This window comes from Hyla sarda, chromosome 3 (genome assembly GCF_029499605.1).
Source record: "Hyla sarda isolate aHylSar1 chromosome 3, aHylSar1.hap1, whole genome shotgun sequence".
In the NCBI taxonomy this organism is placed as follows: Eukaryota; Metazoa; Chordata; class Amphibia; order Anura; family Hylidae; genus Hyla; species Hyla sarda.
In genome coordinates, this window is record NC_079191.1 from 316051693 (window position 1) to 316075510 (window position 23818).

General features: G+C 44.2%; 1 protein-coding gene across 8 annotated transcripts in view; it reads left to right on the forward strand.

Annotated features, from left to right (window-relative positions):
* Positions 1-9290: 9290 nt before the first annotated feature.
* PHF10 (PHD finger protein 10) overlaps positions 9291-23818 on the forward strand; it is a 60397-nt gene continuing 45869 nt past the window's right edge. For 5 of the 8 annotated variants that reach the window (XM_056567120.1, XM_056567118.1, XM_056567119.1 and 2 more), the window contains exons 1-6: positions 9291-9497; positions 14633-14760; positions 15316-15378; positions 16927-17057; positions 19499-19582; positions 22356-22489. In XM_056567120.1, coding sequence (XP_056423095.1) covers positions 9423-9497; positions 14633-14760; positions 15316-15378; positions 16927-17057; positions 19499-19582; positions 22356-22489 — 615 coding nt within the window. In that variant the 5' untranslated portion in view covers positions 9291-9422. The remainder of the gene's footprint in view (positions 9498-14632; positions 14761-15315; positions 15379-16926; positions 17058-19498; positions 19583-22355; positions 22490-23818) is intronic. The other 3 variants (XM_056567122.1, XM_056567121.1, XM_056567125.1) reach the window with 1 other exon arrangement.

Consider the following 23818-nt stretch of genomic DNA (forward strand, 5'->3'; position numbering starts at 1 on the left):
CAGTTTGGAGACCACTGTGCAGTGGTGTGCAAACTGTAGCCCTTCCAGATGTTGCAAAACTACAACTCCCAGCATGCCCAGACATGCTGGGAGTTGTAATTCTGTAACATCTGGCCCTTCAGATGTTACAGTACTACAACTTCCAGCATGCCTGGACAGTCTGGGCATGCTTGGAGTTGAATTTTGCAACATCTGGAGGGCTACAGTTGGGACACAACTGCACAGTGGTCTCCAAACTGTGTTCCTCCAGATGTTGCAAAACTACAACTCCCAACATGTCCTTTGGCTGGAGGAACACTGGTTCGGAAACATTGAGTTAAGTAACAAACTCTCAGGGTTTTGCAACCAGTGTGCCTCCAGCTGTTGCATAACTACAACCCCCAGCATGCACGGACAGCCAAAGGGCATGCTGGGAGTGTTAGTAGTATGCCTCCAGCTATTGCATAACTACAAGTCCCAGTATGCCCTTCAGTTGTCACTGCATGCTGAGAGTTGTAGTTTTTGCAACGGCTGAAGGCACACTGGTTGCGAAGTTTGTTACCTAACCCTAACAGCCAAAGGGCATGCTGGGAGTTGTAGTTTTGCAACAGCTGGAGGTTTGCCCCCCTCCCCCCCATGTGAATGTACAGGGTACATTCACATGTGCGGTTTTACAGCGAGTTTCTTGGTACAAGTTTGAGATGCAGCAAATTTTCCGCCGCAGCTCAAACTCCCAGCGGCAAACTCGCTGTAATTCCGACTGTGTGAATGTACCCTAAAAACACTACACTACACTAAATAAAGGGTAAGACACTATATATACACATACCCCTACACATCCCCTCCCCCCCCAAATAAACTAAAATAAATTCTCGTATGACACTGTTTCCAAAATGGAGCCTCCAGCTATTGCAAAACAACTCCCAGTATTGCCAGAAAGCCATTGACTTTCCAGGCATGCTGGAAGTTTTGCAACAGCTGGAGGCACCCTGCTTGGTAAAACACTACCGTAGGGTATTTGTGGTATCGGAGGCAAGTGTAATTCTTGCATCCGGGTCCGTTCCTATGCAAATCCCTTATTTAGGCCTCAAATGCGCATGGCACTCTCTCACTTTGGAGCCCTGTCGTATTTCAAGGCACCAGTTTAAGACCACATATGGGGTATTTCTGTACTCAGGAGATATTGCCTAACAGACTTTGGTGGGCTTTTTCTCCTTTTACCCCTTATGAAAAGGTAAAGTTGGGGTCTACTCCAGCATGTTATTGTAAAAAATTTTTTATTTTGTACACTAACATGCTAATGTTGCCCCATACTTTTCACTTTTCACCTCACAAGAGTTGAAAGGAAAAAAAGACCCCCAAAATTTGTAACACAATTTCTCCTGAGTACGGAAATACCCCATATGTGGACGTAAAATGCTCTGCGGGTGCACAACAAGGCTCAGGAGTGAGAGTGTATCATGTACATTTGAGGTGATTTGCACAGGGGTGGCTGATCGTTACAGCGGTTCTGACATAAACACACACAAAAAAACCACCCACATGTGACTCCATTTTGGAAACTACACCCCTCACGAAACATAACAAGGGGTACAGTGAGCCTTAACACCCCACAGATGTTTGACAAATTTTAAAAAAGCCCCCCAAAATTTGTAACCCCATTTCTTCTGAGTATATAAATACCCCATATCTGGATGTAAAGTGCTCTGCGGGCGAACTAAAATGCTCAGAAGAAAAGGAGCAACATTGGGCTTTTGGAGAGAGAATGTGTCTGGAATTGAAGGCCAAGTGTGTTTACAAAGCCCCCATGGTGCCAGAACAATGTGACCCCATTTTTGAAACTACACCCCTCAAGGAATTTAATAAGGGGTGCAGTGAGCATTTATGCTCCACAGGTGTCTGACAGATTTTTTAAACAGTTGTCCATAAAAATGAAAAATTACTTACAATTCTTAACGGACCACTTAGAATTTCCTTTTGTGTTTTCCCCTATTGTTTGCCTGTTGGGTGTTATTGATAACTTGGCCTCGGGCTCCCATAGGCGCCTACTTATGTGTTTCCTGTTGTTTTGCGCTAGGAAAGTTTTGATAATGGCCTGGAAAGATACCGCCCCTCCCCCGATTGCACGATGGTTCAACCTGGTTAAAAAATATGTTCCATTGTACAGGATGCTTTACATCAGTCGCAAGTGTCCCAAGAAATTTGATAAAATCTGGATGCCTTGGCTCCTTATAGGAGAGTCGATTGTCCCTCCGGAAAGAGTTGATTCCCCTGGGTAGTTTGGTTGTCTTTATCTCTGGCGAGGGTAAGGGGATACTCCGGGAGAGTGCGGAATAAGTGTGAATGTGTGTTCTGTAGCAGCTGGGGGTTGTTATCCTTGTCTGCTTATTTTATAGTGGTGATATACTGCTCAATTGCTCCTGTTTCCTCACCCTGGCGTCTCGAATAGCAAGGGTTAACAAACACCCTTTATTACCTGCACAGCTACACTCCCCATACCCTACACCCCCCAAGCTACCACACAGTGTATAAAGCTGGCATCAGAGAACGCTCTAATCCTAACCACTAAACCCTGTGGATGGGCAGCGAACCCTTTAATGACATAGTCAATTATTATTTTAGTTTTTTCCTCTTTACATTCTAGTAGCCATAACACTTTTATCTTCCATCTCCAGAGCCATATAAGAGCTCTACTACATGGTATATCTTTTAGGAAGCTGAATGCAACTGTTGTAGCAGCCTCTAGAAAAAATAAAAGTATTAGCGAGCACTCACCGCTCTTGTCATCATGTGTGTCTTCATTACATCAGACAAACTTGCAGAGGCAGCTGAGCGCCCCGGTGCTTCCCCGCAATTTTGTCTGATGAAATGAAGACACAGAAAATGCCATGAGTGTTGCGTACTGGTTTATTCATCTCTCTACTACTGATATGATTCATGATACTTCTTCATTGGAACTAAGCATCTCTGTACTAGCTAGGTTGTGGCACCTCCAGTTGCTGACCCTAACCCAGTTATATTTGGATAAATCTAATAACTGGCAGTTCTTTTTAACTTTTCTCTCTGGTAAAAAGGAACAAAATATTTTGTATGGTAATTTTTTTTTTACAGCATTCTCCTTGCCATACATATACATCCTGGGTTTTTATACCCCTTATACCCCTCTCTCTTTGTTGCCCTGTCATCTCTTTCCCCCCCTCCCCCTCTCATTCAGCACATTGCAATCATCCAGTATTCCTGTGTGTAAATGCTATTATGCATATGCATAGGTCAATACATAGTGTTCGCTTGGAATTCTTGTTTTCTATAGTGATTACCCATCACTTCTTACCTCGCACCTTTATTCTTATTATGGTCCGCTATACCGCTGGATCCGGCTAAATACTGTGATGTTGTCAGCTGCTGACAGGGCTGTTTGTATTCACTTAGCGCTGCCTAGCAACGAGTGATGCTCGGCGCTGAGATATGCGTCACCGGAGGTGAGACGTTACAACCGGAAGTGACGCACGGCGGCCTGTGATGCGCGCACGATTTTCTTTTCAGACACGCATAAGTACAGCGTGGGTGTCCGCGGCAAGTTAGCCAGGACACCGATCGGCTGAGTGCGCTGCCCACCATTGTGGGAGTGCACCTGGGGATACCGCCACTGCGGCAACCCGTGGTAACCTTGAGTAGCCACCTGCTGGCATTCTCTGCTAGTAGACAACAGACACTATTAGCACCAGTATTGCCTGAACTGGATAGGTGCTTAACTGTAGGTAGACTCATGGTATTGCTAAAACTGTAAATACTTTTGTAATTTCTATCTGGTGATAGCCCTTACTTTAATATTTTTGATATTATTGTAACTATATATTGGTAATATTGATTCTAAATATTTATTGTATTTTGCCTGGTTAACCCCTGAGGAACCCACCGATGTGGTAGAAACGCGTCGGGTATACCAGAGCAAGGGCATGTGCAATATTGCCAGGGATTTATAGGGCCGAGTGAAAGGGATAGTTCAGGGCAGGGGTCGCTCTTTTTAGGGCGAGTGCCCCGATGGTCTGTGTGGGAGCAGGGTTAGTCTTCACTATATCTCCCCTATAGGGAACTCTAGGGTGATTAATGCACCATTTTGGGACCCTGCTCTCCTCATTATCCCCCATTACAGACATACTTCCATTCATTGTGGTCTGTTTTGAATATTTTAGATCTGGTGTCAACACCATTGTACTGGCTATTTGTTGTGGGGCCTTTGCTATTGATTGTTTTTAGACGTGTCTGATTAAAAGTTATATTTTAAAGTGTGTAACCCTCTGTGAATTATTGTATATTTTCACTATGATTGGTACTGTGATATAGTGTATCCCTCTGATATTCTGCATGATAAATATGTTTTCTTTGGTTAACAATCACTTCTCTCCCTATGCTGTTGCAATACAAACACAGGCCGTATTAGCAGACCAGTTAAGGCAGGCATCGAGGCCTAGCACTTGCCTCACCTGGGTGCCCGATTGGCCCACATCACCACCAAAAACATATCTAAGAGGGCATTCACACTACGGAACTGGATCTGGCTGGGGGGGGAGCGAAAACCGGGCGCCAGCTACGGGGCAAAAATGAGCCAACCGGAGTCACTGTTTGTCTCCGGTCGGCTCATTAAAGTGAATGGATTTTGTCTGGTGTATGGGAGTGCCCAGTTTTCCCCTCCCCCAGCCGGATCTGGCAGCCATAGGCTGCAACCGTAATGTGCCTAAGCAATGATTGATGGCATGATTGCTACTGATCGCTGTGTCTAACCAGTTATATGTTGGCATTGGACTGATCTCTGATGTCAGTCATTGCTGGCAGGTTAAAGGAGAAGAAAAGACAAAATAGCGCTCCCTGTGAAGAACAATATGATAGCGGACAGGCCCCGATTAATGGGAGACTCACCAGATTCAGTTGTGCTGAATGGAGGCACAACGCTCGTATGAGTGTGACAATTTTTTTGCCCTCTTGGCTGGTTGTGTGGATCCTGGGATAAACAGATTCACTCTTGGACTGCAGCTAGACCCGCCCTCGCATGCAGCGTGGGAATAGGAACAATAGAATTTTTGCACCACCGGTGCAGATAGATGGGAATTGACAGCGCTGTCCACAACCAAGGAAAGTATTTCTTTTTTCTTTATTAAAACATGTAACGCGTTTCAAGGGGGCTCCGTCCTCTTCTTCAGACAACTGTCTGGGGAAGAGGATGGAGTGTCCTTGAAACGCGTTACATGTTTTAATAAAGAAAAACTAAATACTTTCCTTGGTTGTGGACAGCGCTGTCAATTCCCATCTATCTGCACCGGTGGTGCAAAAATTCTATTATTGCTAGCAGGTGTCAGCTGCAGATAGCAGAAAGAACCTGCAGGGTATAGGAGGAAATTTATCAAAACCTGTGAAGATGAAAAGCGGAGCAGTTGCCAACAGCAACCCGATTTTTCAGGGGTCTTTTTAAAAAAGAAAGACGCAATATGATACGTTGCCAAGGGCAACTGCATAACTCTTCCTCTACACAGGTAGATATATGTCCCATTATAATCCTGCAAAAGGACAGACCCCAGACACAAACACGACATACCTCATTAAAGTCAATTGAGCTTTTTGGGATCCCTCATACAGCAGACAGGAGCCTTCAATGAAGATGTGAATCCAGTCTTATTTTACTGTACGTAATAACATGGTCTGCTGTATGTGTACGTGCAGGGAGGTAGGGTTGCCACCTTTCTTGCAAAAAAATACTTGCCATGCTAATTTGCATATTTTATTATATATGCGTGACATCACAGGATACACATATGCGGGGGAAATTTTGTCCTATTCTGACCCCTATAACTTTTTTATTTCTCCTTATACAGGGATGTATGAGGATCATTTTTTGCGCCCCGATCTGTAATTTTTAACGTTACCATTTTGTTTTGATGGGACTTTTTGATCGTTTTTTTTCAATTAAATTCGGGAGTTGCAGTTAGTTACTAAGTACAACTCCCAGCATGCCCTGATACAGCCTGTGGCTCAGCAGCAGCCCCATATGTAAACTACAACTCCCAGCATGTTGGGATATATAGTAGAATATACCAGACTTCATCCAAATCCTCGGAGTCTGGTTCGGGAAGGAAGGCACGGCCCTCAAGTCCAAGCAAGAACGACTGGCTAAAATGAACTCAAAAATCGCACTGTGGAGTACCAGACAGCTCTCGATTGAGAGGAAAACACTTATCTTGCGGAGTGAAGTTTTGCCTGTGCTACAGTACACCGCACAGGCCTGCCCCCCCCCCCCCTTGCCACCGTTTGCCGGGCCATCACCCGGACCATGTTTTTCTTCATCTGGGGCAAAATGGACTGTTATGTACAAGGAGCCCAGCAATGGTGGTAATGGAGTCCCCGAAATCCCCACTCTGCTGCAGGCTTCTTTTGCATGTGTCAGCGTGCAGAGGACTTTGGTAGAAAAGAAAGGCTCCGTGGGTAGGTCCATGTCCCGCCTGTTTCTCCTGCTCCACTGAAAGAGTACCAGCTTGGACAAGTAGGACAGCTCCATCGCTTACAACTGGCGCACTCCCTGGTTCTATAGGGATGTTGTCTGGTTTATAGGGGAACACCAGACTGTTTACAAGCTCATCAGAGCTAAGGACTAGCTGGAGCTCGTTCCAGGGCTCCCTAAGGCCATGGCAGAGACTGTTTGGGACAATGTAGCCTCTGCAAGGCTTGCCAATGGACACAAGGACTTGGCATTGATGGCCATTCAGGGGGGACTATCTCTGAGTACATTTATGCATGTCCGCGGCCTGTGCAAAACCAGGTAATGCCCCAGGGGCCCCTATGTGGAGGAAACATCTATGCATGTCTTTGTGCGGTGCCCCTTTGCGCAGGGCCTATTGAATGCCCTGGAACTTGAACTTAGAGACTTGGTACCTAGGAACAACCTTTCGTACCAATTTGGTGCTTTATGGACTTTTTCCTGGGGTTCACGAGGGGGGGGGGCCATCCAGGAGGCCTGGCGCCTTATGAACTGTTTTAAGCACGCTATATGGCTGGCCAGGAATCGCCTGATTTACAACAGGGAGGACATGTCCGTCCAGGACTGCCGCAGGCTGGTCCACAGCCGGCTTAGAGACTATTCCATCTTGGATTGTCCTAATATATAAAAGAGAAAAAACAACAAGAGGTGCGCCCCTAGTGAAGGCCGTTTACTACGAGTACCAGGATTAAAATCAAAGATGGGTTCTTATCCCTAGGTGTTGCGCTCAGGGCACAACACCTACAGTAGCGTCTGGAGAGAGACAGGTGGAGCGCTGCCACAAGGAACTTCCCGGTGTGACGTCAGTCGGACTGGTGGAGGTAGATTAGCAGGAAAAATTTGAAGTATGTTCCTCTCAAGAAAGGCGCTGGGACCCAGGATTTATGATGAGTATTTCTTTATTTGCAACGCATTTCGATACCGGACAGGGATCTTCATCAGGCATACATGTTGATCAAAAAAGACTTAGATTTCTAGTTAAAAAGTTGATGACAACTTCCGGAGAACCGGAAAATGACATGTTGATAAGACAGAAAAAAACACTATTGAGACTTGTTGAACATTGCTATTAATTGTGAAAAATACAATAAAGAATTACTGCAAACTGATAAGATAGGAATAGATACCTCTATCTTTGTAATATTTCGTGTCTTTATTTAAAAATAAAAGTATTTTTTTTCTGAATGAATGAAAGTAAGTACCTAAAAGTAACCATTAGATGGCAGTGTTGTAGTGCACTGTTATGGGATGAGTGAATGATTGGTGACAGTACACGGAAATAGCCACTAGACAGCAGTGTTATAGTACTCTATTCAAGCAGTGGAGGAGCATGCGCAGATTGTATTTCGGGATCGTCGGCTGGAAATGCAGGATCTCTCCATACATTTATCTATTCTGATCATCATTTTTCGGCTCCATGGTACTCACCGAGCCAACAATTTCTCGCATCATGTATGGAGAGATCCTGCATCTCCAGCCGAGGATCCCGAAATGATTGCATACAATCTGCGCATGCTCCTCCACTGCTTGAATAGAGTACTATAACACTGCTGTCTAGTGGCTATTTCCGTGTACTGTCACCAATCATTCACTCATCCCATAACAGTGCACTACAACACTGCCATCTAATGGTTATTTTTAGGTACTTACTTTCATTCATTCAGAAAAAAAAAACGAAAAAACTTTTATTTTTAAATAAAGACACAAAATATTACAAAGATAGAGGTATATATTCAATCTTATCAGTTTGCAGTAATTATTTATTGTATTTTTCACAATTGCAATGTTCAACAAGTCTCAATAGTGTTTTTTTTCTGTCTTATCAACACATCATTTTCCGGTTCTCCGGATGTTGTCATAAACCTTTTAACTATAAATCTAAGTCTTTTTTAATCAACATGTATGCCTGACGAAGATCCCTATCCGGGATCGAAACGCGTGGAAAATAAAGAAATATTCATCATAAATCCTGAGGACCAGCGCGTTTCTTGAGAGGAACATACTTCACATTTTTCCTGCTAATCTTGGATTGTCCGGACGTCGATGAAGAAGAGGATTAACACCCCTCTGCTTCCCCTACCTCCCCATACGTGTGCCCCTGTGATCCGCCTTCCCCCCTACCCCCATCGAAGACTGTAATATATTGTTGTTCTTCGACTTTATTTCTTCACTATCGAGTGATGGAGCGGAGTGTTAGCGTAGCATGTGGTACGGTGTATAGTTTAGGGAACCTGTGCTGTAAATTGTACTGTCATGCTTTGTGTGATTGTAATCTATTGTATGACTTGTAATGACGACTGAATAATGAATAAAGCCCTTTCTATATTGTAGTATATAGTATAGGTCAGTGTTTCCCAACCTGAGCGCCTCCAGCTGTTGCAAAACAACAACTCCCAGCATGCCCGGACAGCCAACGGCTGTCCGGGCATGCTGGGAGTTGTTGTTTTGCAACAGCTGGAGGCGCTCAGGTTGGGAAACACTGGTATAGTATATGGTACAACATTCCGGGAGTTGGAGGATTGGTTTGATAATTACCGGCCATTGCATTGCCGGTATTTTTTTATATAAAAATACCGGCCAGGTGCCAACCCTATCATACAAAGCGAATAGACCCGCTGCTGTATGCCTCTTTATACCACATCCCTTATTTGACTGGCTGCTGACCTATACCTGGAACATACATACAGCAAAGGTGCACAGGACTGCTGCTCGGGAGCGCGCCCCTTCTAGAGCATACGCACCGGGCGTGAATGCGCCTGACGTCATTACGTTTGCGTACAGGTCACGTGAGCAGCCATTGTACTGACCAGGAGGGGCGTTTCTTCTATGTTGAGGGGCGGAGTAGTGGGTGTGGCCCTAACAGTCGGGGGCTGGCTTGTTCCATTGGCAGTGTTGTCGGTGGTTCTTCCGGCCGATCATGGCCGCCGTCATGTCACCGGCAAGGCCTCCGTGCGACAGTGATCCGGCCACCCCTGCAGCGCCATCCCTCAAGGTGAGATCCTGGCGTCCGCACAGAGAGCACACTGCGTGTGAACAGCGGCCTATGGGGCTAGACATGGCATTGTGTGATGGACACACACCGGGATGCTGGAGTGCCTCCAGGACATCACCTATGGCTCAGAGCGCCCCATCATGTACACTATACTATGTCACTGATGTGGTTCCTGTACATATTACTATATGGGATATGCACAGGACATCAGTGTTTACCCGCAATGATCTCTATATAGACATAACCTCCCCCCTTGTGTAATCAGTAAAGTGAGATGACCCACAAATGTATGTGACCCCCCTATATGATCACTATCTTATTAGTGGGCCCATGTTATCTGTGTACACTGGAAGAACTGGCATGTGGGATGGTAAGGCTATGTTCACACTGCCCTGTTAAAGTTAGAATTCTGGAGTTACTTGATGTATACACCGGTCATATTTTATAATATGGCTGTAAAATTACCTTTAAAGGAGTAGTCCAGTGGTGACTCAATGGTGAGCAACTTATCCCCTATCCTAAGGATAGGGGATAAGTTGCAGATCGCGGGGGGTCCGACCGCTGGGGCCCCCTGCGATCTCCTGTACAGAGCCCCGACAGCCCGCTGGAAGGGGGCGTGTCGACCTCTGCACGAGGCGGTAGCAGACACGCCCCCTCAATACAACTCTATGGCAGAGCCGAAGCGCTGCCTTCGGCAATCTCCGGCTCTGCCATAGAGATGTATTGAGGGGGCATGTCGGCCGCCGCCTCGTGCGGGGGTCGACACCCGCTATCTGGCCGGAGAGCCTGGCCCCTGTACAGAGAGATCGCAGGGGGCCCCAACGGTCGGACCCCCCCCCCGCGATCTCAAACTTATCCCCTATCCTTAGGATAGGGGATACGTTTTTCACCACTGGACTACCCCTTTAACCCCTTAAGGACGCAGCCCTTTTTCGCAATTCTGACCACCGTCGCTTTACGAATTAATTATGCGAAAACGCTTTTAAAGAATATTCTGATTCTGAGTGTTTTTTCGTGACATATTCTACTTTATTTTTGTGGTCAATTTTTGGCGTTACTTGCATCCTTTTTTCGTGAAAAATCCCCAAATTTCATGAAAGCTTTGAAAATGTAGCATTTTTCTAGCTTTGAAGCTCTCTACTTGTAAGGAAAATGGATATTCACAATAAATTTTATTTTTATTCACATATACAATGGGGGAGATTTATCAAAACCTGTCCAGAGGAAAAGTTGCCCATAGCAACCAATCAGCTTGCTTCTTTCATTTTTAACAAGGCCTCTGCAAAATGAAAGAAGCGATCTGATTGGTTGCTATGGGCAACTGGGCAACTTTTCCTTTGCACAGGATTTGATAAATCTCCCCCACTATGTCCACTTTATGTTGTTATCATAAAATGGACATATTTTAGCTTTTTGAAAAAATTAGAGGGCTTCAAAGTAGAGCAGCAATTTTCAAAAATGTCATGAAAATTGCTAAAGCTGAATAGTCAGATGTTACAAAACTACAACTCCCAGCATGCCTGGGCAGTCTAGGCATGCTGAGAGTTGTAGTTTGGGAACATCTGGAGGGCTACCGTTTGGGCACCACTGTAACAGTGGTCTCCAAACTGTGACCCTCCAGATGTTGCAAAACTACAACTCCCAGCATGCCCAGACAGCCTTTGGCTGTCAATCAGTTTTTTTTCAGATGTGGTGTGAATATAGGCTTTACTAGTAGGGATCGACCGATATCGTTTTTTTAGGGCCGATACCGATAATCGGTGCAGGTTAGGGCCGATAGCCGATAACTTATACCGATATTTCGGTATAAGTTATCGGCTATTTAACCCCCTGCGACACCGCTGCAGATCATTGATTTAAAGCGGGCGCTTTAAATCAATGATCTGCAGTGGCTTTTGCGGGGCCATAGGCCGCCGCCGCCACCACCCGCTTCTCTCCCCCTACCTGTCAGGGTGGTCCGGGACATCCATCCATCGTTCATGTAGTGTCCGGGGGCGTTCCGGGTGAAGAGTGAACCGGTCCGGGCTGTCCTTCTCCGGCGGTCATCTTCTCCACTCCGGGCAGGCTCCGGCCTAGTACGCTGCATAGACGCCGCTGCGCAGTGACGCCCGTGCGCAGCGACGCACCTGACGTCACGGCGTAGCAGCGTCTATGCAGCGTACTAGGCCGGAGCCTGCCCGGAGTGGAGAAGAAGACCATGGGAGAAGGACAGCCCGGACCGGTTCACTCTTCACCCGTAACGCCCCCGGACACTACAGGAAGGAAGGATGGATGGCCCGGACCACCCCCATTACGGGTAAGTTACATTTTTTTTATTGACTCGGAGGGTGGGGGAGGGGCCCGACCGGTATAGCGGTATGGGCAAAAATCCATACCATAATACCGCCTAGCATCACGGTGGGGGGTGCGGTGGGTCGTGGGGTGCGGTGCGGCGGGTCGAGGGGGGGTGGTCGCGGTGCGGTGGGTGCGGGGGGCGGGGCATTATCAGCAAGATAATTGCCGATACCGATAATGCCCAAAATCGTGATTATCGGCCGATAATATCGGCCATACCGATAATCGGTCGATCCCTATTTACTAGTATGTCATTTCCCTATGCTGCAGTATACCTGTGGGTTTATGGATAACTCAACAATGAGTACTAGTTATTATTAGTGGCCTTTTTTTATATCAGATACTAGCTGAGTACCCGGCGCTGCACGGTATTTCCTACTTTATCGTTGTGGGGAGGAAAAGCAACAAAGGAGGAAACTTTTGTCCTCATATCCCTTTCCTAAATCCCATCCCCATAGCTAATCCTAATATCCCATCCTCATGTGGGGCTGCATTGTGGTAAAGATATTATACGCTGAAAATAAGGTGTGTCTTTGAAAGATGGCATGCGGGGAGGGTGTGGCTTGCCAGCCGGACTGACACATTCACCAGGAGATGCTGAGCGGAGCTTGTGGAGTAAAGCACTAGAAGTCCTATACACTTGCATGGGACTTGAAACAAAAAACCCATCCTTCACATAAGTGGGTAGGTTAGGGGTTAATTTAACTATATTATATATTTTTATTTGACATATAAGTAACATGTGACCAAGTATTATCGAAATATCTCCAGCCCTTTAGAAGTTATGCAGTAAGATATATTTCCCATAGACTTGTATGGAACTTTAAATTAAAACCCCGACCCTGACAAATGGGGGTGAGTAAGGGTTAAATTGCCTATCCTATGTTTGTTGTTGACATATTAGTAACATGTGTTCCAAGTTTCATGTTGGAAGTGATGCTGGAAGTTAACACACATACACACACGTTGAGTTTTATATAAATAGGTTCATAGACATAGAATACTGAGGCAGAATATATCCTGCTAGTCTGCCCTTCTATTATTCCCTTTTGGATTTTAGAACAGAGATGTTTATCTCAGGCGTACTTGTTATTGCCATTTACTAAGCCGCTGACGTATATCCTCAACAGTCGCCGATTCTGCAAAAAAAATTAAGTAATGTGAGACACATGAAGGGGGCGTGCCGGTAGCGTGCCCTCCTCACATGCAACTTTAGGGCACTTAACAACACCAAAAGTGACAGGAATGTATACCAGCCCAGAGCTGTTGTATATTTCTGCGCCAGGTGCCATGGCAGTCATAGAGCCATTAGAATTTCTGGAGAGCCTTGTTCCCCTCCTGGTAAACCCTAAAAATTAACTTTATTTATATGCAGCGTATGAAAACGCAGCACATAGTAAATCTCCCCATAGTGTTTACATATAAGTAAGCCTAAAAAATAGTGACTGTGGGGCATTCTTGTATGGTGCATTATGTTTATCTACGAAATGCTGCATGAAGTCCAAAGTATCTCACATAGAAATCAATGAGATTTGAGGAAAACAATTGGTATTTTACAGTACGCCTGGATCTAGAATTGTACAGTACAGTGACCCCTCGATCTAGGATGGCCCCGACATACGATCATTTCAACATGCGATGGGCTCTCTTAGGCCATCGTACGTTGAAGGCAGCATCAACATACAATGCTTTTGTGTGTCAGGGCCATATCATAAACGGCTATCCGACAGCGCAGACTGCTTCAGCTGCCACCGGATAGCCATTTACGGTGCCCCGTGTGGTTCGCTGACAATCACTTACCTGTCCTCGGGGCTCCAGTGCGTCCTCTTCGGGCTCCCCTGCATCGTCGGCGCTCTCCATCACCGGCGCTCTCCATCGTCATCATCACGTCGCTGCGCACGCCGTTCTGTCATCCAATATGAGCGGCGTGTGTAGCGACGTGATGGCGGCGACGGAGAGCGAGGATGCCGGGAAAGGAGAGGTCTTGCCGGAACGTCGGGGACACCCGGGGACGCGGCGACAGCGATGGAAGGCGACATCCAGGGCAACGGTGACGGTCCGGAGTGGCGGGGACTGGTGAGTACAACTTCCTATACCAGTGGTCTACAACCTGTGGACCTCCAGATGTTGCAAAACGACAACTCCCAGCATGCCCGGACAGCCAACGGCTGTCCGGGCATGCTGGGTGTTGTCGTTTTGCAACATCTGGAGGTCCGCAGGTTGTAGACCACTGTCCTATACTTTACATTGCACGGATCCCTCAACATACGATAGTTTCAACAAACGATGGTCCGTTTGGAACGGATTACCATCGTATGTTGAGGGACCACTGTATTTTCAATATGGGACGCATTCCCAATAACCACATTGCAAAGCCCCAGTAGTTTATGGTAAATCTGCACTCTGTCTGTCAGTAGGGTTCTCACTGCAATGTGTAAATGCAGGCAAATAGGGGGAGATTAAACATGTCCAGAGGAAAAGTTGCTGAGATGCCCATAGCAACCAATCAGATCGCTTCTTTCAGTTTTCAGAGGCCTTTTAAAAATGAAAGAAGTGAGCTGACTCAGCAACTTTTCCTCTGGACACGTTTTGATAAATCTCCCCCATAGTTGTGTTTTTTTGTAGTGTAGATGCACCGACCGCAGTCACAAGAGTAAGATCCCTGCTGCGGCTGTGTAGCTCCGTGTGTCCGCTGTAGAAGCAGTGCCTGCGGCAATACGCTGCCAATGTGCTCTGTGTGACCCTACCCTTGTGCAGCTTCTGCATCTGATATTATATTTGTGACATTTTCCATGTTCCAGGAAGATAATTCAAATGATGGTCGAGATCTGGAAGAATATTCCAATGATGGAAGTCAGCCCCCCAAAAGAAGACGTACGGCTTCTGGAGAAAGCTCGCCAAGTTGTGAAAATTCTAACCAAGATTTTGGGTAAATGTATTTTATCTTACAAAGGCACTGTCATTTGACCAAACCTTGCATATATCAATAGTACAAGCAAATATAAGAAACATAGAAGTGTTTTTGGCTAATAAGATACATTGCAGTCTTCTGGTATCAAGCTTCTTCCCTCTCCCCCCCCCTCTCATGAGACTGTATTCCACTCTGAAAATCAGCTCTGCTTTGTCGTGTGTCTGCAAGACAAGCCAATAAATGACTATGGAGGGGGGAGCTCTGCCCACTAGCTTTAGGAGAGCTGCAAATTATAGATGAAGCCTGCAGAGCAGGAATCTGTTGAAAAAACATATATACAAGTAATATAATGGCCAGAAATAGGGCTGCACCTCACATACACACACAGGGCAGCTTATCCTGAAAAGTCACCTGAAATGACAGTATTATTTTTTAGTATGTTTTATGTCCTATGAGCCAGAACAGAGAGCAGCTCTATACAAGATGTTCCCATTAAGGGGCATTGAATTGTTCTTATATTGAATGGTTGGCCACTTATCTAAATGGTCGCCCTGTAACTCTGTTTCTCTGCAGGGGATGTACCTGGCTATCTGCAAGTACCACTAGCAAATCAGCGTTGAATAGATTGATAGTCAAGTACGTACAGTGGTCCCTCAACATACATAATAATAATTTGTTCCTGGACAACCATTGTATGCTTTCTTTAGAAAACCAGCATTTGTTTCCAAAATGTCTATTATTATTATTGTTATTATTATTATTATTATGGTAATTCACACTTCTGCTTTATTCAAACTCTGGCTAGGCACCCAGCCTCTGCATAGTCTATAATCCTGAGTACAGTGACCCCCCCCGACCTACGATGGCCCCGACCTACGATCATTTCAACATGCGATGGCCTCTGAGAGGCCATCGCATGTTGAAGGCAGCATCAACATACGATGCTTTTGTATGTCGGGGCCATCGCATAAACGGCTATCCGGCAGCGCAGACTGCTTCAGCTGCTGCCGTATAGCCGTTTACGGTGCCCCGTGTGGTCCGCTGACGATCACTTACCTGTCCTCGGGGCTCCGGTGCGTCCTCTTCGGGATCCCCTGCATTGTTGGCGCTCTCCATCGTCCTCATCACGTCGCGCGCACGCCGTCCCGTCATCCAATAGGAGCGGTGTGCGTAGCGACGTCATGGCGGCGACGGAGAGCGAGGATGCCGGGGAAGCAGAGGCCTTGCCGCAGCATTGGGGACACCCCGGGAACGCGGCGACAACGATGGAAGGCGACATCCAGGGCAGCGGTGACAAGCGGTGATGGTCCGGAGCGGTGGGGACACGTGAGTATAACCTCAATACCAGTGGTCTTGAACCTGCGGACCTCCAGATGTTGCAAAACTACAACTCCCAGCATGCTGGGTGTTGTAGTTTTGCAACATCTAGAGGTCCGCAGGTTGTAGACCACTGTCCTATACTTTACATTGCACGGATCCCTCAACATACGATGGTTTCAACAAACGATGATCCATTTGGAACGGATTACCATCGTATGTTGAGGGACCACTGTATACCACTCAGTTGGAACACACGTGGAGAAATCCAGCACTACTCTGTGTCAGGAACTGTCCAGAGCAGGAGAGTTTTGTTATGGACCGTTTGTCTGGACAGTTCCTGACATGGACAGAGATGTCAGCAGAGAGCACTATGGTCAGACTGGAAAGAACTACACGACTTTCCCAAGAGCATATAGCAGCTGATATGTACTGGAAGGATTAAGATTTTTAAATAGAAGTCATTTACAAATCTGTATAACTTTCTGGAACCAGTTGATTTGAAAACATGTTTCTTTTCGTCCAGAGTTTGATGTTAAAAGTAGTTCAGGCAAGATTGCAAAAAAAAAAAATTAGAATCAGAAAATAGAAACTGATAAATAAATAGATTTAATTTTTTTTTTAATGTGTTAGCAAATTATGATGAGAGCTTGGTCTTAGAGAAGGATGGAACGGAACCATCTTTTCTGGAAGAGTCATTGGTTACATGGGTGGAGGTGTTGTAGAAGGACAACTTTTTCAACATGCCCCATAGCCCTCACTGCAATTTTTTTTAACTTTTCCTCTGAGACATTGTTGTATCTGAAAAGCTATTTTTGTCAGTGAGAGGGCTCCTTAGAAACTTAAAGGTAATATTTTTTTTCTTAGATCCAGCTATTTCCCTGCAGAAAATCTAGTTGAATACAAATGGCCATCAGATGAAACAGGGGAGTACTACATGTTACAAGAGCAAGTCAGTGAATATTTGGGTGTCACCTCTTTCAAGCGTAAATACCCAGGTAATAATGCTTTTGACCTCATTATTTTTTTTATATGTAACTACTTATTCATTCCATAATTTACCTTTCCAGGTTATGCCACTTTTTCAATGTTCGTTTGTTACAATAAAAGACTTTACTGTTTCACTTTTCTTTGGAACGCTAAGGCTATGCTCACACGGCAGAATTTACATGCGGGATTCCACCGGAGATTTAGCAAAAATTTACTGATCATTGACTTAAAGGGGTTATCCAGGAAAAACTTTTATATATATCTCAACTGGCTCCAGAAAGTTAAACAGATTTGTAAATTACTTCTATTAAAAAAATCTTAATCCTTTCAGTACTTATGAGCTTCTGAAGTTAAGGTTGTTCTTTTCTGTCTAAGTGCTCTCTGATAACACCTGTCTCGGGAAACGCCCAGTTTAGAAACAAATCCCCATAGCAAACCTCTTCTAAACTGGGTGGTTCCAGAGACACATGTCATCAGAGAGCACTTAGACAGAAAAGAACAACCTTAACTTCAGAAGCTCCAAGTACTGAAATGATTAAGATTTTTTAATAGAAGTAATTTACAAATCTGTTTAACTTTCTGGAGCCAGTTAATATATAAAAAAAAAAAGTTTTTTCCTGGATAACCCCTTTAAATTGGATTCCGTTGTCTCATTCATACAACGGAATTTAAAGAATTGTAGAATTCTGCGGCAGGATCCGATTGAAGTCAATGGGACTTTGAATTTCAGCAGAAGGAGAACACAGAAATTCTGTGTAAATTCCTCAAAAATTCCACTGCAAGCTTTGAGCAGGGTTGCGGAATTCCCAGTGTGGACATAGCCTGAGCCAAAAAATATTGTAAAGCTTTCCCACTCTGTTGGGCAAATGTCTGTCTTATCCTATGCGTTTTACACTGGCAAATTTGGAATGGTTGTCCATAATACAAATACTTTTTTTTCAAGGGGTTATATTTGCATAAAAAATGTAAACAAAACATGGGTGTTCTCTCCTGTCCAATCTACTGTGGTTCTAATAATAGCTAGTTTGCTGCTGATCCCCAATTGTTGGCTGTATTGGTGACCCACCTCAGTCAGTCAGAGGCTTTATGGGCATTTCCTTGTGTGAAGATGGGGACTAGGAAGTGGAGATCAGCGAGGACACTGACACTGTGGGAGTTACAGTAGAGAAACCTTTAATTTATTTTAACCGTTCTGATCACTTTAACCAGTCTGATCACCAGAAAACCCCTTAAAGGGGTATTCCGGCATTATACAGTTTGTCCCCTATCCAAAGGATAGGGGATAAGATGTATGATCGCAGGGATCCCCGTGATCTCGGTGCAGCCCCCGGAATTCTGTGGCGGGCGCTGCCTCCGAGACGGGGACGTGACGTCACAGCACCGCTCCCTAGCGACATTTCACCATGCCCCTTCTATTCATGTCTATGGGAGGGGGCGTGACACCCAAGGGCTGCATCGAGATTGCGGGGGTCCCCAGCTACAGGACCTCCTTTGGATAGGGGCTAAGATGTATAAAGCCGGAATACACCTTTAGGGTACATTCACAGGTACGCAGATTTGATGCACAGGATTTTCTGCTGCAGATTTCAATGTATACTAAATGAATGAGCACAGCTTCTAATCTGCAGTTACAAATCCTGCGCCTCAGATCTACACAGGATACTGTATGTGTGAATGTACCTGTGTTGACACGCCCCCTCCATACATCTCTATAGAAGAGCCGGTGGCCGCTCCATGTATGGGGAGAGCCAGGGCATCAAGCAGAAGTTGGACCCCCTGTGATCAGACACTTATTCCCTATCCTGTTAAGTACCGGAGTTCCCTTTAACAGGCTGCAAGGAAAAAGAGCAGCTTTGTAGCCTGTTAATTTACATTGGACTGTCCTTTAATGTTGCTTAAAGGTCTATTCACACGTTCCATATCCTGTGCAGATTTAATGCGCAGGATTTTCTGCTGTAGGTTTCACTGTAAACTGACTGACTGAACACAGCGTGAAATCCTGCTCATCAAATCTGCACAGAATACTGTACGTGTGAATAGACCCTAAAGGGGTACTCCACTGCTCAATGTTCGTAAAAAAATAAATAAATAAAACGAACGGGGCCTTGTGACGTCACGACCCTCTCATGACGTCAGTCCCCGCACCCTAAATGCAAGTCTTTGGGATGAGGTGTGACGGCCACCACGCCATGACGTCCCAAGCCGCCGGCTCTAAGTGTTCGGGACATTTTGTTCCGAATGCTGAGCAGCGGAGTACCCCTTTAATGTTTTGAATTTGACAGTTATCAATGATCCCATTCAGTAGTCCTATGTAAAAAAAATAAAATATTAATGCTGATCCTTATCATAAAATATTCCGTTGTGAAATGTTTGCTTTTTTATTGTTGAATCTGAAAACCTGAAATTGCTTATAAAAAATTATATTGAAGGATCCTTCTTTTCTTTAAAGATTTTGAGCGAAGAGATCTTTCACACAAGGAGAAACTTTACCTGAGAGAGCTAAACGTCATTACAGAAACGCAGTGTACATTAGGTAATTATTTTGTGTCCTTTTTCCCCATCGTGTTTCCTAAACATAGATTTGTTATCCAGCTTGGGGGATGCATCCCGGTGTTCTGGATTAAGGGGATTTTCTTCAACTCTCAAAGAAAAATTTTTTTTAAAGAAAAAAACCTCCAGAATAAAGTATTTGTCAATAAATATTCATATTTTTCCCCACGTCAACTGTTTCAAGCCCATATGGTTGTTTTCAAGATTATGTACTTTCTGCGGAACCATTTCACAGAATCAACATTTCCATAGCCTTTCTCTTTGCATCTTCTCGGCCTTAGCTGAGCAATGGTGACAAAGCATGCGTGTAACACCACAATCATGTTTAATATATTCATTACAAATGCCACCCCCTGTATAGGACATCACTGATCTGATTTTGGAGGATAGAATTACAGAAAAAAAGTGACCAATGTACAGTATACACTATACATGCAGCTACTTGTTTAAATGCAAGTGCTTAGTTTTTAACAGCTTAACGACCATGGACGTGTATACACGTCCAGGGTGGATGCACATTCCTGCACCAGGATGAGTATACTCGTCCATGGTTCTCGTGGGTGCTGCCCAGTGCACCCACGAGATCGCAGCAGGGACTCGGCTGTATCACACAGCCGGGACCCTGCTGCACTTCAGTCCCGGCAGTTTTAACCCTTGCAGCCGCAGTTGGAAGTGACCGCGACTGTAAGTGTTATGGCAAAGGGAGGGGGCCTGCCGCACTGCCGAGAGTGAAGTTCACTTCGCTCCCGTCAGTTTAACCCTTACATCCGCGGTCGGAAGTGACCGCGAGCTGCAAGGAGTTTGACCGATGGAAGGGGCTCCCTCTGTCTCTCCTCCAGCACCCCGCAACGATTGCGGGGTGCTGCTTCATACCTGGGCAGCTGGGGGTCCTACAAAGACCCCCAGGTCTGCCCTGGCTATTGCCTGTCAGGACGTGCCAGAGGCATGTCTTGATATGCTGCCTGTTAGTGAAAACTGTCAGGCAGCATATAACTTAAAAAAGCATTAAAAAAAAAGTGTAAAAATAATTAATTAATAAAAAGTGTTAAAAAAAAAGTGTAAAAAAAATAAAATAAATAAAAAATGTAAAGTAAAAATATTTAAAAAAAAGTGTAAAAAAAGAAAAAGTGAGAAAAAAAATAAAATAAAATAAAAAACATGTTTATTAAATAAATCTAATTAAAAAAAATGCGTAATGTGTGGGATCACACAGCGGACATCCGCAGCATGTAATATGGCCTAAGCGGGGATATTTCCAAACACGGGCCGAGCAGCTTAATAAAATATAGGGTGCATTTCTTGGAATATCAGAAGTGATGTACAAAAAATATGTCCCACAAACGATGCATTTGTGGAAAAAAGCAAATTTCGAATTTTTAACACTGACTTTGTAATAATTCCTGCCAAAAAACGATGGCGTTAAAATACTCACTGTACCCCCTAGTGAATACCTTGAGGGGTCTAGTTTTTAAAATGGGGTCATTTAGTGGGGGTTTCCTATGTTCTACCACCTTTAAATTTCTGCAAACCTTGCATAGCACGTAAAAAAGATGTTCTTTTCAAATTTTCGAAATTTCAAGTGCAATTGTTAGGCTTCTATTTCATTTACAATGTTAATTAAAAAAAAAAAACACTTTAAAAAAAAAAATAGACATCTGAAAGTATAAGTTTCATAAACTATTTGGTCCGAAAGTATAAATATATGCAACCTATAAGTGTTAAAATAGCCAAAAATCGTATTTTTTTTTTTTTTTATTTCCTGATTTTTTGCATTGTAAAAAAAAAAAAAAAAAAAAAAAAACTACAAATGATATCGGCTTACTTTTACTATGTACATGAAGGACAACTTGTGACAAAAAAACTATGTCAGAATTATCGTGATTGGCAAAACGTTATCAGAGTTATACTCTAATAAAGACAGACATCCCCGATTTGAAAAAGCAGGTCTGGTCTTTTAGTGGTGTACAGACCTAATTGTTTTGGTCCTTAATGGGTTAAGGCAACTTTTTCTTTAAAAAAATTAATAAAAATACCTATTGCTTCTATTGTTTCTTTATTACTCCCCAGAATACTCTTTATCTAGATTTGTTCTCAGCCTGGTGGAAAGATATATATACCTGACACCTCTGCCCGTGAGGTTTGCTATGGAGATTTGTTCCTGCTGTGGACAGTTCCTGACACGGACAAAGGTGGCAGCAGAGTGCACTGTGATCTGACTTGAACTACACTTGAAAAGGGAACCTGTCATCCCTTTTATTTTGCCAGATCCGCGAATCATAGTGGCAGTCCCCGGTGTCTTTTGCATGCTCTTCTAGCCTTGATTGATAACTCATGTTTGTTCGGATGTCTCCGGATACACAATCCAGGCTGTTGGAGCAGGGAGAAGCTGAGTGGACTGCACCAATGACTTGTTATTCAGGCAGCATAAAATTGATGATGGCTTCACTTAAGGCTATGTTTACACAGGGGAAATGTCTGCAAAGACATTCCCCTGACAGCGGAGCGCCTGAAGAACATGCCTGCGCTAGGACCGCTCGGTAATGCGCCGTGTGTAGCCGTTGCATTTCCATCGTGTGAATATAGCCTTTAAAGGGTGTTCTGTACTTTTTTTAAACCTTTTTTAATTTTTCTCTGGGCACAGATAAATAACAAAACAAATCTTTATTTGCCCTTCTGAAGTGTTGGGCTTCATACTTTAATGTCACTGCCTGGTTTGACTGCTACTAGACTATCAGACTCCTTTTGCGTTTTTGAAGGTCTGACAGCTTTGAGAAGTGATGAAGTAATTGACCTCATGATAAAAGAGTATCCTACCAAGCATGCAGAGTACTCTGTAATTCTTCAAGAAAAAGAACGCCAGCGCATTACAGATCATTACAAGGAATACTCGGTAAGTTAAATTCCAGTGGCAAAGCACGAGAACTGTACATGTAAGTCTTGTGAGACTGATAATTTTTGGATTATTTATGTTTAGTGTAGTGATGTGCATCGTGTAGAAATTCATGGGGACTGGTTGTGGCTAGGGCTGCAGGTGCTCGTGAACTGTGTTGGTCAGATATCATTAACTGTAGATCAAGGTCATCTTTACAAGCTCCATTATTTATAGAGTTACTGCCATTTGATTTAAATATATGACATGTTGTCCAGACATGTTAAAAGTATAGATTGCACCTGGTCTCACTCCTGTGACCTGCTGCGATCGTGAGTTACAGACGGTGTGGTAGCACGTGCCTTACTCCAACCCGTTTCTTTCACTGCATAAGTCTATGGAGTGAAAAGGTCATATTGAGTGGCCGGCTGGGGAGTGAAGAGCCCTGCTGCACAATTGACAGGTTTGTAACTTTATTGCAGAGGTTCTCGGGAGTGAGACACAATGCGACTATTTTTGACATGTCTGGAAAACACATCCAGTGTAGGGTCACCCATGCTGTATTTTACATCTGATTCTGTTGTCCATTGATTTCAATAGGTAGGAAAATATGCAGCAGCAAAACATGGCACATGTGACCCCACCCTGAAAGTTTATTCACATGACAGTAATGCTTTAGGGGTTAGGTTGAATATTTAGCTTTTAACACTCTAATTCCAGTAGTAGAAATATACTGCAGAAGAAAAGCAACATATCACAGATGTGTACTCTAACCTCCCCCCCAATATCCTCGTTTTTAAGTAAGTGATTTTTAATATAATATTAGATATTCACATATCAAGAGTACTCCTACAAAGCAGTCTGGGCTGCAGCGCTATCTTGTATTCTATGAACCATAATTAACCCTTTGATGACATCTGCTGTTTAAGTGTAGATGGGAATTTTCATTGTGATTGGGGACACCTCCATCCCAGCTCTTTAACACCCCTTCCCTTTTTTCACTCAGGCAATTTACCTTAAAAACCATTTGAGAAAATATGCTGTGGTCAATGGGGTCCATAACAACTGAGGGAATTTATTAGTTAATGCATTATAGCTTTGTGCTAGTTTTATATGCTGAAACTTAATGTGATTCAGGCTTTGCCCCACGAGATGTTTATGTTGATTTTTATTGTCGCAAACTTTTGCACAGCCCTCCGTCCTGCTAAAGATGTGCACCTTTTTAAAGATGTACATGAATTGATTTTTCTTTTTCACAGGGTCTACGTTATGTGCTGAATTTATTAAATGTGACTATTCAAGTTTTATCGCAAATAAGTAACATTTTGGCACCACACAGTGGGTGGTTTA